The following is a 15,736-nucleotide window of genomic DNA, read 5'->3' as shown; positions in this document are numbered from 1 at the left end:
CTGGACTGCCTGATAATCTAAAGAGCCAAATACCCAATTTCAACAGATGCTTTCAACTGGTCACCATTGTATTCTTAATTCCTACAGTATAGTTAGCAAGCATTTTTTCTGGGTAATAAGTTTGGGAATCATTAGTTACATGTCAGAGTTACATCTGGAATCATTCATTTTATCAGTCATACAGATATTCCCAGAAGTATTACTTTTGATTGGACTGCGATTGCTGGTACATTCAAGATGGCAGCACTGTCATTTAGAAGTAATCTGGACAGGGAAACTTTCAACTAAAAATGAAGAAAACATTTTGGTGCTTTGTGTTTTCTGATTCAAATAATTAAAAACAAAAAATATCATATACAGAAATGTCTTTCTGACTAATTTTTTCCCCAGAATAATCTGTTCTAATTGCTAATATCGCTATCCTCATTTACATCTTATTTTAGCAACCTTATCCATTATGAGAAATGGAGCAAAAATCAACAGCTTTGTGCTATTCAGCAATAGGGTGACCAGACAGAAAGTGTGAAAAATTGGGATGGGGGTGGAGGTTAAGAGGCGCCTATGTAAGACAAAGCCCCAAATATTGTGACTGTCCCTATGACGCCAGGACATCTGGTCACCCTATTCAGCCAAGTACTTGTCACTCGCTCAAATACCCTGCCTAATTTTTCTACTCATGCTTTAAAAGGACAAAGACATCTGATGTGTTTTAAATGTTTGTTTTCTGTGCCTCTCCTCTTCACAGCAGAGACCTACATATTCATAGGTGTGTTAATGGCTGTGTTTGGAAGATCTCTAAGTGTAAATCAGGGTTCAAAGCTTGGGCTCCAGCCCAAGTGGGAACGAGTCAGTTGACCCTTCTGCGGGTGCTGGGTTTTTTGCTACGTAGATGCACCCTAAGATGCAGCCCTAGCCACAACTAACGTGCAAGGCTACATATGTACCTATCTCACCAAACACACATGAAAAAGCCAAACCAAAGTAAACTCCACTTCAACATCACCACTTTTTAATAAGCATACCTCCTTTTTATTGTCTCATTTTGTTCAGCAAGGGGCAGGGGCGTGTGTATAACTAATGGAGAAAGTGGGTTTTCTTCCTCCAATATTAAAAAGCAAAGGACATTGCTGTTAGCATTTACACCATAGCCCCAAAATAACAATGCTCAAGAGCGGCATATACTGGAGATAGGTGCTGTTGCAAAAGCTTAAGCTTGATAGAAGAAATGCACACCTGTGAGAACATCACAGCTCCCCTTACTGCCCATTACACAAATGTACATGTCTGTCACTGCAGGTAAATTCCATCTCTGACACATACACCTATGAGCAAAACAATGAATAAGTCATTAGCCACACTTCAGGAGTACGCTTACATTGCAGTCATGGAATCATTACGTGAAACTTGAGACCTGGTCTCTCCATTAAGCCGAGAGGTTAAGCTCCTTTCAACTTATTCTTCTGAATTCTCGGGTCTCAGTTGTATTTGGCAAGGTGTGGAAAGGTCTCAAGTAGTCCCCGGTGGCCCTGGTGAGCACCTTCACAGGGACTGGACACAACTGTGTTCATTTAACTCCTCTGGGCACAAGGACTGTGTGATCATAGGGCCATTCACCAGAGGAAGCAGGAATGGCTTTACAGAAGCCAGTGGAAATTACCTTAACCAGGTGAAATACCTGTTGTATCCTGTCAAAGGGAAGCAAAGTAGCAACAATCTCCTTGCTCTCCTGTGAATTGCTGGTGCACCTCCATATTGATCCCTACTTTGGCCATGCCTTATCGTCACAATTGAGCCTACGGACAGGTGGGAAGAAAGGAAATATTGTGGATGGGGAGGAGGCAGAGGTTAGGTGATGGCCTTTTCCCTTCAGGAATATTTCAAAGCATATTGAAAGAATATTTAGTGTTAAGGGCTAATGGCTGGTAACTAAGGAGGAAGAGGAAAATACAAATATTACAGAAAATGAATTATTACAGCATCATGTCGCTGATGTCATGGTTGTGGTTGAGGTGGCTATTTCCTTTTAAATCCCTGTTTTCAGTCATTCGATCATTACTCTGCCTCCTTCCCCAAAACAGTTCTTGTAGGATTAAATTTCTCATGCTTGGTCTCCAGCAATTTTCAATTACTTTGTGAGCTTGAAAGAAAATGTAACCCACTTCTTAAATAATGATGTTCCTTTTTGCGCTTAGATAACTCAAACATAATTGTGTGGGTAGTTAATTTGTTGTGTTTGAAAATATATTTTTTTCAAATAAAGAAATTACTAATGTTTAAAAATTGTATACAGAGCTTGCTCTGTGATTTTTTTTTCCCCCTGCCAGTCCAAGGACTCTATTCAACTTCCATTGAAGACATTGGGAGTGTTTCCATTGGCTTCCAACAGGAATTGAACCAGATCCTAAAAGTATATAATGAAGAAAAGTTTTGCCCAAGTGACCTGTAACTATCTTCCCTGCTCCTTCAAACTCATTTCCCACAGTCCTATGCTTTTGAATTTACAATCATTCTGTTAAAAATAAACTCATCTCCCAAGGTTAATACATTTTTATCAGAATAAATCTATTTGAAATTGTTTAATTCTACAATAGAATAGCAAACCCCAAGAGAGAGGCAGGGAATCGCTTTGTAGTTGTTTGTAAAAGGTTACATTTTTTAAAACGCTCCGTACTCAAAAATTGATGAGTTTTTCTTGGACTTTAAAACAGAATTCATATTTTGGCAAAGACTAAACCTTGAAAGTCTCAGCTGACAAGGCTAAAAATTTGGCAAAAATTAAAAGTACTTGAAAACGCACTTTAGAAATGAAACACTATCTTAAGTACAACTGTCACTATACTCTTCAACTCCTGTATAATGAGGATGAAAGATGCTTCAGAAATTTATAAGGTATTATTTTGCATGTTACTTAGTGTTGATATACTCCAGCATTCTAAAAAGCAGCATTTGACAAATCCTAACAGTTTAGGAGTCGTCTGTGCTTTTGGTTAATAATACTGCACAGTAAATAGAATTAGACTGTACTGATCACCTGAAGATTGGAACTAAATATCAAGAAGTGTGCAAGAAGATTTTAACGGACTGGACAGCTTCTGTTAAACTTGTATCTAATAGGACTAGCAGTAAAAATGTTTGTACCTAGAGAATGTTTCAAAGTTTTGCAAAATAGCCACTGTCCCATTAAAGATGCTTATGTAGGCGAGTGTTTGTGTGTGCTGAGAGACAAGTGGGAGTTAAAATGTAAGGATTAAAACACCTTCTATCCCCTTACAGCTTGTCATCTTAACTCAAAAATAACAAGCTCTAAAATTTGTGAGGCTGTATGTGTCACAATAGATTTGTGGTTTATTGCCAATCTCTTGTGATTTGTACTTTAAGTGTTTTCCAAGATAAAGTGTAGCATCATTTGATATGAGGGACTTTTACCTTTAGGCAAATAGTAGTCTTTTCCAAGGTCAAATGGAAAAGAACTTGACAAATAAGTGGTGATCTCAGGTGAACATCTTTCCTCCCAACAGTCGTTGGAGGCTACATGATGATGTATTATTTTGAACTTCACCTACCAGATCAAAGGATTCTTTGGCCATTTAGTCAGTGGCCAGAGAGTGCCAAAAGAACATTCAGCTTGCATCCCACTTACCAGTTCTTGTGCTGCATAGAGTCAGCACAAGACTAAAAACTATGATGGAAGACTAAACTCCATGTCTGATAGGTATTTTCCTTAGTTTCCACTAATCAGAAACCAGGTAGAGTTGCAGTGGAAATTTCATTACGCTGGTTGCTCAAACTAACGTGTGTTAATGTTTGGGCTTGGGCTTAGAACGAGGTTTTACGCTTGACTGAGCTGTGCAGCACATTGGTAATTATTAGAGGCACCTTAGGAACTCGGGGCGATTGGCACAGAGAACTGGTGAGACTGTGCTGCTGCCCAAGCTGACTACTGCTGTCTACACTTGTGTGAAGATGGGTCAAAGAGAGAAACTGGCTGTAAGATTATTCACAGGAATACCTGAGGCCTTAGTGAGTGCCCACATGACGGTTTATTACAAATAATGTACAGATCCCATTTTCGTTGATGTGGGGATGAACACTTGAGGCAGCAATTCTAGCTTCTAAAGTTATCTCCAAATAGAAAATGCCTGTGCAGCTCTCTTGTTAACCATACAAAATGTGAAAATAGGATGAGGCAAATTCTTCATTAAAAACTTGATTGAGTTTCCCCCTTTCTATGTATATTAGGTACCTCCGCACTAGGAGTCTGTAAGCCATGACGGTGAAACCCTTAGCATAAGGTCACCACTGCTTTGGGCCTTTCCATGTTGGTAAAACCACAAAATCTGGGACCTAGTTAATCCTGCTTATCCTTTGTTTAACTTTCCCCCCCCATCCCTACAAATACAGGCACTTCCTTTTGCTGGTGCGGCATATCAAATGGCTGAACTGATTTCTCCTCCTGATAAGCCCAGTTAATGCTGTCCATGGCCAGGAAGTCAAGAATCTTGACTAATCTTCCTTAGCTAATGCGTCTCTGCTCCCTAGCTTGCCCAACGTCTGCCAAAGCAGTAGATTGCCTCTCCCCCTCCTCCCCCACAAGTAGGCCAAACCCGAACATTGTTTTTTAAATACAAGTCTCTTTATTTGCAGGAAAATCAACTTATTGTGTCCCTAGTGAGATCAAGACTGTAATTTCAAGCCACCACAGAGACCAAACATTTACAGTTTGTCTCCAATACCAAGGACAAACAGCAATTGGTCCTTGGTATTGAAACTGATATAAAAGCTTGAGAAGGCTTCATTAAAAATAAACATTTACATCTCTGAAGAAAAGTGCAGGCTTCAAACAAGTGTTTTTAATGGTATTTATTTTGGTCTGTAAATTATTCTGACACTCCTTTGCCTCACCTATGAACCATGGTAGAAAATATATGGTGCATAACAACAATACTGTGATCTTCAAAGTTTCACACTGTAAGTCAATGGTTCTCAAAGTTTTGTACTGGACCCCTTTCACACTGCAAGCCTCTGAGTGCAACCCCCTCTTATAAATTAAAAAATTTAAAAATAATTAACACTATTATAAATGCTGGAGGTGAAGCGGGGCTTGGGGGTAGAGGCTGACAGCTCACGACCCCCCACGTAATAACCTTGTGACCCCTTAAGGCGTCACAACCCCCCGTTTGAGAACCCCTGCTGTAAGTTATCCCTGTTATGTGATAAAATGTCAGAGTGCTATCTCATATCATTTTTGAGAATTCTCTCTCTCTCTCTCTGAGTCTGAAAATAGATTTCACTAATGCTGTCTATTTCAGATTCACACTAAAGGCACAGGAACTAGAATTATTCATATGTGTTGAAAGAAAAAAATTCTACCTCTTTCTTCCTTGCTATGGCTCTTAGAAGCAAACACAATTACATGTTGTTACTATTAGTCCAGTGAGGTATAGTTACTGAGAACGGACCATCAGCCAAACCGCAATTTAATATATATTTCTATTTGTCAATTACTTTTCACCTGAGACCTATTAGGTTTTCTGTTTGTTTGTTTGTTTGTAATGTGATCTAAAGCCCTGTATGGTGTGACCTTAGGCTGTCTCCATCTTGGATTAAATGAGCAAATAGCTCCTTCTAGTGGTTGCTAATCTAGTTTGGAAAATAAATACCTAATCCTACCAAAATCTGTTAACACTTTGGTAGCAATATTGATGTTTGGGTGTCCAGTGAATATTTTTTGATGAAGAGCATGAACATTTTGCTTCATAGTTCCTAATGACTCTTCCTGTGATTTAGTAGATGAATCAGTCTTCTCATTCCCTACTTGATTTTAACACGATGTTGAGTACATTCAGTCCACATCTGAGCTGTATAACATAGTTTATTTCTGTGTTTAAAAAGAAATTCAAATTTTGTAAGTTTATTTTATCGAAATCTCACATTGAATTGTTCCAAGATTTTGATCAATTCCAGGCAACACAATGTGTGTACTACAGCAAACTATAGACACAATTTGGATATAAATTCACATTCAACTTGATATTTTAAATTAAGTTTTAATATAGTTTTTTCTGTCCCAACCCAGGAAAACATATTTTTTGATGGTCTTTCATATTTAGTCACCCAAACCTGACTTCTAGAACATTTAAAAACAATCCATATGGGTAACGCTCTATGGTATATTGTATAATTAAATTATTCAGATGGGATTAGTGTGATGCTAAATAAGGTGCGTGGATGCAAATGCTGCTGGCTGAAATGATTGGAGATAAATCTGATTGTTCATCTTTGCTCAGCTCTGTACCCTTTTTGCAGTTACTACCTTGCAACAGCACAATAAGACATTGAGTGTGAAGGGAAGAAATGGTGGAGACAGTGATCATTTTAGCAAGCCAAAACAAAGCAACACATTATATTTTATTTTGTCTCCTAAGGACTCTCCACTGAAAGCTGTGCAGATGCTGTGGGTCAATCTAATTATGGACACCTTTGCTTCTCTTGCTCTGGCCACTGAACCCCCTACAGAGTCTCTACTGCTAAGGAGACCATATGGCAGAAACAAACCTCTTATATCACGTACCATGATGAAGAACATTCTGGGCCATGCTGTCTACCAGCTCACTCTCATTTTTACGCTTCTCTTCGTTGGTAAGATAAACAAAACATATTTTTGTTCACTTTAGGTCTCTGCTGTAGCTTGCTGCTGCTTCATTCACAAGTGGCCTGATCTCTAGCTATGTGCCACACAATGTACTGCATATTCCAAAGTACCAAACATTTGCATTAAGCTTTAGTCAAGGCTCACCTGAGACATGCTCCAGACCAAAAGACATAAGGGGAGATGGAACAGCCCCAATTGGAGGGTGACGGGATGGAGGGAATCATTCTGGAACCTTTCATATCTTCTTGGTAAAAATGTGGGATATGCTTAATCTAGCTTTCTGGAATATTAAGAAAAGTGTAGGTTCAAGGCATTGGCAAAGATTTAGGTCAGTATGGGTGTTAACCAAACTGGTCAGTCTGTTTCTAAGCTCAAATTTCAAGCCTTGTCCTTTTCACTAGGAAACTTAATATTTTATTTGTGTTGAATCTGAAATGTACAGATTCAAGTTATGCTAGTACAAAAAGCCACTTCAATTTGGGAACTAATAATATTGTTCAGTATTCTTCCATGATAAATACTATCTTCTGGATAATCTAGACAAACAAGCTAGTAATTAGAATCTATTTAGACCAAACAATAGACTCCATTCTGGGATTTAACACCTGTGACTGCTGGAAGGAAAAAAAAATTGGCTAATTTATTATTTCAGCCCTCTACTCATGGTCTTACACTAATTCAGTCTTTATTGATGATGAATGCTTTTCTTCTATAATGGGGTCTTTGGGGACATTGAGATATAGGGGAGAAAAGGACTGTTTCTCATTGCAAGGAATAACCCAGGATGAATAATAGCCACTCTTGCTCTATGTCAATTAGTGCATTTGCTCAAGGGGCTGATGATAATAATTAGCAGTTGGGGCTAATGTACTGTATTCATGACAATATGTCATAAGAACAGCCGTACTGGATCAGAACAGTGGTCCATCTAGCCCAGTGTCCTGTCTTCCGACAGTGGCCAATGCCAGATGCTTCAAAGGGAAAGAACAGAACAGAGCAATTGAATGACCCATTCCCTGTCGTTCACTCCCAGCATCTGGCAGTTAGAGACTTAGGGACACTCAGAGCATGGTGTTGTATCTCTGACTGTCTTGGCTAATAGCCATTGATGGACCTATCTATCTAATTCTTAACTGATTCTTAACTGATGTTAAATTGGCATTTGTTGATGACCTGAAGTATATATCTTACAGGCTATATAATAAACTCCCTAGTAAGTTGTCATGAATGTACATTCATGTATGTACAAGCCTTAGGAGGGCCAGGCTCCTCCCTGCAGCTATGAGCCTATTTTGGATGCTAGGCGGGCTGACAAGCCTATTAAAGCAAAGGAGGGGCCTATAACGAGCCTAAGTTTCTGAGGTTGGGGTGGGAAGAGGAGATCTCCCCCAGCTAGTACCTACTGTTTGCAGGAGGATTCTGGTGGCCCCTAGAAAGCCCAATAAGCTTGTCAGCCTATGACTATCTAAACTCTGCACATGAGCCTTCATAATTGGTGCATCTAAAAGTCTAATATCCTGTACGCTTCGTGGGAGTTATAGGTGGCCCTCCAGTGAGCGTCCCAAGGCTGAGAAGGACCCCTCTTGAAGGCCTGCAGGAGAGAAGAACCTTTGCCCCCTACACATAGTGAGCCTCAGGGGAGTCCCCAGCCCCCTTCATATTTCTGAGGAGGCATACAGCCCACACCATTTCCTGAGAGCCTTAGGAAATGCAGCAGCAGCCTCCCTTGTGAGCTTCAGGAGGTTCAGCTGTATCCTACATGGTAAAAAGAAAATATGCTTCTTTCTTTTCCAATAGGCTTCCTAGCAATCAGGTTAGCAATTTGAGGAATGCCTCAGTAAGGAAAAGGGCTAGACACTTTTTTTTTTTAGTGAAATCTTAGGAATCATTTGATGTGCTATGCTAAGTTTCCCAAGGCCAGTAATCCACAGTTCCAGACTGTTTAAACGGGACTCTGATCAACAATCTTCTGTACAAGAGTTCAGCAAATCAAATTCATAAGTTAACTGTTTAAACGGGACTCTGATCAACAATCTTCTGTATAAGAGTTCAGCAAATCAAATTCATTTTCTCTCCTCCTCCTCCTTTCCCATTTCTGCTATAAGTTGGCAATAAAAATGTTACAAGTGTGTTTGGATGCTGATTGCCTCTATTTTTCGAGTGTCATAAATCTAGAAGCCATTGTCCTGTTCACTTAAACTGCTGCATAGAAAAATTGTATCTTGGTCCCAGGCCTGACCTACCAAATTTTAAAACGAGTATGTTTCTAATGGCCTTGGGAGAAGAGTGGGCAATGGAAAGTTACATGCAACCTTATCTACTTCTATCCCATGGTAGCAGTAGATCCTGTTTTTGGAATGAAGCAATGCAGTGAAATGGAATTTTTGAAGATTTAATTATGGATAATCATGTCAAGGAAAAAATTCAATCAGATTTAAGCGTAAATCCATTTGCCTTTCATAATGGTCTTCATTATTTGGTTTGAAGTCTTTGGTAATGATTATACATATCCTGTAATCTGTGTTTAAGAGTCTCAGCTCTATCTTCAGCTTCAAACCTGTAGTTAAGTTATAATGCTACATTTATATAATCACATCTTTTGTATGTCAAAAAACTGTAGTCCAAAGTCTTCCTTTGGATGCATGTGCACAGCTCCCATTGATTTTCACTGGAGCTGCTCAAACATCAAAGGCAAAGTTCAGTTCTCTGATGACTCTACTGGTAGAATATGATCTTACTGCAGTTCTCTCAGAGCTATAACTGTTTGTGAGGTGGAAGCCCCTCATTCAAACAGTAACACCACTGGGAGCCCGGAAAAATATTGTCCAAGTAAATGATGTTTGGTATAAACAAACGTTTGTTAAAGTTTGCTGCAAAGCAAAAGTTCCCCTTTACATTTATGTTATCTCTGTTCTTTACTCATACAGATTAATGTTCTGCCCTTATTCTAAGGGTCTCTTTTTATATATAGGTATATGTGTGTTAAGAATTGTGATATGAATAGTATAGTGAATAAGTAAAGTGGCCCTGTGTGTAGATGTATTTCCAAGTGTTATGTAACCTCTACAATTACTGTTCATACTGTACAAAATATTGCCTTTTTTAATATTGACAATCAATTCTCAGTTATCTAAATAATAGTCTGATCTCCTATTACGTGCTTGGACAAAAACAAATCATTTTAAAATTGGGTGGTGGTGGTGTTAGCTGCTGTTCTTTTTAGTTAATATCCTTGACTGCTTGTCAAGAATATGGCATACTAGGAGGTAATATGCAGAGACTGTTGAAGGATGGTTGCTGCTAATTATTTTAGAAATGGCAAATGCAGCGTCAACAAGTCTCCAGCTCTGACTAAATGAGATGAAAGAAATGACTCTTTAGAGTCGTTCCTACCTGGTGGGAGAAAAAACCCTACCGAAAATCATTTGAGCTGGTACATTGAGTCACTGGATTATAGTCAACATTATGAAGCTTCACAGTGGGAATTCTGTATTTCTTTGCTAACTGAGTTGTGAACTATGCCTCCATTGTAGTAACTGTGGAAGCAATGCTGCTAAAAAATAACAAAACAAAACAACACAAGACCGAGGAGGCAGCCCATGAGAAGGAATGGGAATACAACACAAACTCAAGGCTGAATTTTTGATAGCAGAAACAAACTTTTTTATTCTTTTTTGCATTAAGGTGAAAAAATGTTTAAGATTGACAGTGGTCGGAATGCACCACTCCACTCTCCTCCTTCTGAGCACTACACCATTATCTTCAATACCTTCGTCATGATGCAGCTATTCAATGAAATCAACGCACGCAAAATCCATGGCGAGAGGAATGTTTTTGATGGCATTTTTAGAAACCCTATATTTTGCACTATTGTACTGGGTACATTTGCTGTACAGGTAATCATTCATGCAAGAAATAGCAACTATTCATTAGAAATGTACAATTTTTCTGTCTTTGTTCTTTGGAAAACCAAATGCTTTTGTGACCATGGTTGTCTCTTATCAATCCAAATGCTCATTCATCCTGTATCAGACCTATTCTGCTTTAATCAAAATACTGCTTCTATCAGTAATGGTAATTTAGAACACTTAATATTTACAAACCTAGTAAAAGCAAGCTAAGGAGAGTATAGTATGTTACTTTTTCACAAGAACACTTATGGTTAAGATTTATAAGAAGTATGGTTAATCACAATGAGTAACTGATTTGCTGAAACAAGAAGTCTCATTATTTTCCATGGCGATTATAAATAACATTATCATTAACTAATGGTAGCAAATAACTTTTTACCCTTTTTTACTACTATTGTCCGTAGTAGGGATGAACAAGTTGGTTTGTTAATAATGGGCACAGGTACTGACCCACTTCCTTCATGGCAGCTGGGATCCAGAGGTCCATCAGATATCCCTAGAGTATTCTTCACTAATAGCCCAGCATGAAATAGGTTTGGCTATCACTGCAGAAAGCTTCCCTTTCCCCTGGTGTCATTCTTTTAGTCCCACATCATCCATTCCTCTGTACAGTCCTAGGCCAAACATCACCTGGTAAGCCCTTTGTGGGGAATGCTGCAGCTCCACAAAGTCACTAAGGGCTCACTATTTAAAGATATTTAAGCACCTAATCCCCTGTATTCCCGGAGATCTCCCTAACCCTTGGGCTGTGAAATATTTTAGGTCTCTCTTAATTTGCCCTGTTGAAGTATTTCCACTTTTATAAAAATAATTGAATATGCAATGGGCCAGAGAGCATGTGAGATTGGGGATGTTTAGGTCCCTCTCCTGGCAGGTGGGAGACCTGGCTTTAAGTCCCTGCTCCACATCAGTTAGAGAAGGGAATTGAACCCCGGTCTCCCACATCTTGGGTGAATGCTCTAACCATTTGGAGTATTTTGCTCTTGAGCAAAAGCGGGGTGGCAGCACCACACCAGCTGTGTTTTGGGCAGGCCTCTGAGCATGCCTTCCAGATTGGGCCCAGCAGGTGAGATAGGTGGGAGAAAGCCTAGGTTGTGAATCCTACTGGGACATAGGCACGTGTGAGGAGTTGTGCATCAGGACTAGGCTTGCCCATCAACAGACATGTAGGTACCACAGGGACTTCTCCAGGAAACACTGAGTTGCCTATGGACTTTAGGCAGCTGCTGAGCAGGGGTTTTGAGAATCTAAATTTTGGATGAAGGGGCCTAAAGTGACAGTTTAGGCACCTAAATCCCATTGTGGGTCTAGCCCTAAGTATGTGTTATTGAAAATGAGACTTAGGCCTCCGAAGTCATTTAGGCCTTTCAACACTGAGTGGAGCAACACTAAATACCCATACAAATCTGGGCCTACTTGGTTTTAATTCACAACCAAATCTAAAGTCCTTGCCATGGACAGGGCTTTAAGATCTTTTCCATTCCCAGGTGTTTCCATACCTGGCTTTTGGCTAAGAGGAGAAGGGAGTTGATATTCATAGACCTGAGTGATGGATTCTGTCCACTCCTCCGAATCCTCTCCACCTACCAACAAAAACTCTTCCAAAATAAACACAAAACTTAGTCTCTGTACACAACCAAGAGCCTACTTCTGCTCTCTGAATTCATATGCAACTGCCACTGAAGCCACTGGCAGCTGTGTATTTGAGAAAAATGAAGGTTCAGAGCATAGTCAATCTAACTTCTGCTTGCTTTTCAGTCTCTCTTTCTGCCAGGTAATCTTTCCTTAGGTAATATCAGGTTATTCCTTCAACCAATTTGTCCACTTCTGCAAGGGGGGGAGAGGGGATTATATGAGGCTTTTTTTGGGTGTGGGGGTTATAACTTTGCATAATGAAGCTTATTGAAGCAGCTCTGAATTATATTTACTGGTTCTTAATTGGCTGTCTGTTGCTAGCTCAGTTTTATGAGTTTAATTTTTTTTCTATAAGAAAATGGTGGTGATCTCCAGGCAATCCTCAGCTTGTCCCTGTGGATGGATGTGGTATGGGTGTGACAGAGCCAATCCCTAGTCTGATCTATATTTCATGGGTGGTTTATTTAAACAAAACAACTTGTGTAGCTCCTTGTGTATTTGCTATGTTTGCTGGGTACAGCGGAACTGCATCTGGTATTTCAATTTTCTGTGCCATAGTCCTAAAAATATAACATCAGGGTGACCAGATTTTCAAAGTGAAAAATGAGGAATCCAGCTACAGTGGGATAGAAGTCACAAGGAGAGGTTTGCTGGAAGTCAGGATGGCATAGCTGTGAAAGTTAGAACAGCTTCGGGGGGGGAGAAAAGGGGTAGCCTCTTTACCCTCCTCAGTCAGACAATGTCCCTCCTTTGCCTTCCACATCATTCCTTTCCTCTTTCAGAATAAACTAAGGAATATGTTACAGTAAAGGATAAGGGGAAGGAAACCACACGAGTACCTTTGCATCCCCTTCCACCCAGCCTTATCTCTTTGTGCTATTTTTTTCAGTACCATATCTACAGTCCAGCACTCTTTTTTTCCCCCTAAAATCTCCCCTGCTCAGAGCCCTACCTTGTTTGTCTTCTCCTTTTAATGCTTTACTCCTCCTGGGAGCAGCTATGTGAATAATTTAATGCTTGATTCACTTGTAAAACCAAAAATTAAAAAAGAAAATTGTTTCAAGTTGAATGCAATCTTTCATTTTGTTTGAATTTTTTCAACCTTTTAAAAAGTAAAATTGTAAAGGAAAAGTTTTGAATAAAATAATTAAAACTTTTCATTTAAAAAATGTTTCACTTTTTTCAGAATTTTGTTGTTGTTGTTTTTTTTTAATCTGAAACAATTCACTGAATTCAACGTGAATTTGTGAGATATTTTGGTTCGTCTGAATTGGCATTTTTTAGTGTGTCTTGGGGGGGAAGTTTTGTTGAAAAAAAAATTCACCCAGCTCTACTCCTGAGCATCCTGTTTGTAGATTTTCTATGCTTGTGTTCTTCCCGTTTCCTGATTTCTCTCTGCTTGTTTCTCCTCTTTCTCTCTCCCCACATTTCTTCAATCTACTGTCCCTTTCTAGCTCCTCTCCCCTATTCATTGGGAAACAGCTATTTTATACATAGGTCCAAGGGAGATGAGGAGAAGTAAGGGCGTTGGCCCGTATTCTAGTGTCATTGGCATTACTATACTAGTATATGTATTTATCGGTGACACTGACCGCTGCCCAGTTTTGACTTATTGTTTTTAGTGTGCTCCCCTTGTCTGTCCCAACTATTGTCTCTTTTTATACTTAAGAAAGTAAGTTCTTTGAAGTGTAGGGACAGTCTTTGTTTATAGATTTTTATGGTACCTAGCACTGACTATTATACACGACTTAAAAACAAGCATAGCTGTTAGTAAGGTAGCATATTAATGAAAATTAAGATTTTTTTTCTAAATGAGTCAGGATAAACCTGGTCAGCACTGTGCTGTGAGACGTTTCCATCCCATTACCTCAAATGCAATTTAGATACTGGTTTATTCCGTTTCATTCACATGGAACAATTGAAATCTTGTTATGGTGAGATGTTTGCTAATTTCTCCTGCAAGTCAATATTTGTTTTTCATAAATGACTTAGTTTTACATTGAATATATATTATGCAAGAAACTTTAATCCAGTCCAGTGTTACCAATTTATTCCATTGGTACTGCGTCTTAGATTTCATTTCCATCAATCATTCACAGCTTACTATTGAATGTGTTCATTTACAGCCGCCCTAGCCTCAGACCATATCTGTTATCACTAGGATGCTGTTAAAAAGACAGTTTGAGTGGAAAGATATTGAAGAAAAAATGCTAGAATTAACATTACATGATCTAGAACTCAATCAGTCATTTGATACAACATGTGAATGTCAAGTTGCATTTGTTTAGAGGAGTTTGTATGATAACTAATATGGTTTTAGGCTAGTTTGAGTATAGATAAATGAATTTATTCAGGACTGATCTGTAATTGATTGGGATTTAATCTAAACCATAACAGCAATGGATTAAACTGTTGACACTAGAGAAAGGTCTCTTCCACTATATAAATTCCAAACTAAAATAATACTTTTCCTTGTGTGTCTAATTCAGGATATGTCAGTTTATGGGCACCCTATTTAAAATAGCCTGAGTCTGATTTTCCAGAGGTCCTAAACTCCTGCCATCTGAAGCCTTCATTGACCACAATAGGGATTGGGTGCTCAGCACTTCTGAAAATGAGTCCCAAAGTGTTTTGAATGGAGGCTTCTTTTGCTGACTTGGACCTAGTGACACATAAGATGTCAAGTGGCAGAATGTAGGTCTCCCTACTTCAGCCCCATGCTAAAATCTGCTAAACAACAAATGCCTATAGTGTCCTTAAATGTCCCACCCAGCAATGTATTTGCTGAATCAAAGTGAGATGTAAACAAGTGTACCGAAAGAGAGCGCAAAAGCTCATGTAAATGCGGGGAAAATATATTTTCAGAAGAGAGATAAAGTGTTTCTTCCTCCCCCCCCATTTTTCCTCTGCAGATAGTAATTGTGCAGTTTGGTGGGAAACCTTTCAGCTGCTCTCCTCTACAGCTTGACCAGTGGATGTGGTGTGTATTTATTGGACTAGGAGAACTCGTCTGGGGTCAGGTAAGTGTCATGTAGCAGTGTATAGTTTTCTACTCATTTATTATGTTTTCACGAACGGATGGAAGGTCTAGTTTTGCGAACACTTTGTCATAAAGTAATTTGATTCATAAGAAGGTGTGTAGCATTGCCGCTCAACCATCTCTATCAGATCTGGCATTTCACTGGAAATAAACGACCCTTTCAAAAATACGTGGTTTTTCAGTACAGTACCACTATTGTTCCTTTAAACTTTTTGTTAATTTTCAGACTTTTTCTCCAATAGTGTGCAGTAATACAATGACTAAGTACTTCCTGAGTGAATTTGTGAAAGATGCTAGATCTATAGCCCTTAGAACTGTAGTCCTCTAGTCACAGGAAAAGTGTAGTAAGGGCAGTTGTAATATAAGCTTCCCCACTGAGTTGTCCCCAACTAATGTCACTTAAATATGTTCCAAAATGACAAGCACTAGGAGGTGGGTGAATAGTTCAGTGCATATGCTTATCCACTTATTTTCTGTGCTGAGATGGCTAGCAATGCT

At 39.1% G+C, this 15,736-nt stretch overlaps 1 protein-coding gene across 8 annotated transcripts in view; it reads left to right on the top strand.

Annotated features, from left to right (window-relative positions):
* The window catches only part of ATP2B2 (ATPase plasma membrane Ca2+ transporting 2), a 422,428-nt gene that overhangs the window by 378,655 nt on the left and 28,037 nt on the right, over positions 1-15,736 (top strand). For all 8 annotated transcript variants that reach the window (XM_073352334.1, XM_073352327.1, XM_073352326.1 and 5 more), the window contains 3 exons: positions 6,426-6,639; positions 10,337-10,548; positions 15,111-15,218. In XM_073352334.1, coding sequence (XP_073208435.1) covers positions 6,426-6,639; positions 10,337-10,548; positions 15,111-15,218 — 534 coding nt within the window. The remainder of the gene's footprint in view (positions 1-6,425; positions 6,640-10,336; positions 10,549-15,110; positions 15,219-15,736) is intronic.

This window comes from Lepidochelys kempii, chromosome 7, assembly GCF_965140265.1.
Source record: "Lepidochelys kempii isolate rLepKem1 chromosome 7, rLepKem1.hap2, whole genome shotgun sequence".
NCBI lineage: Eukaryota > Metazoa > Chordata > Testudines > Cheloniidae > Lepidochelys > Lepidochelys kempii.
The sequence above is the reverse complement of the archived record's forward strand: the minus strand, read 5'-3'. Positions and strand labels throughout refer to the sequence as shown.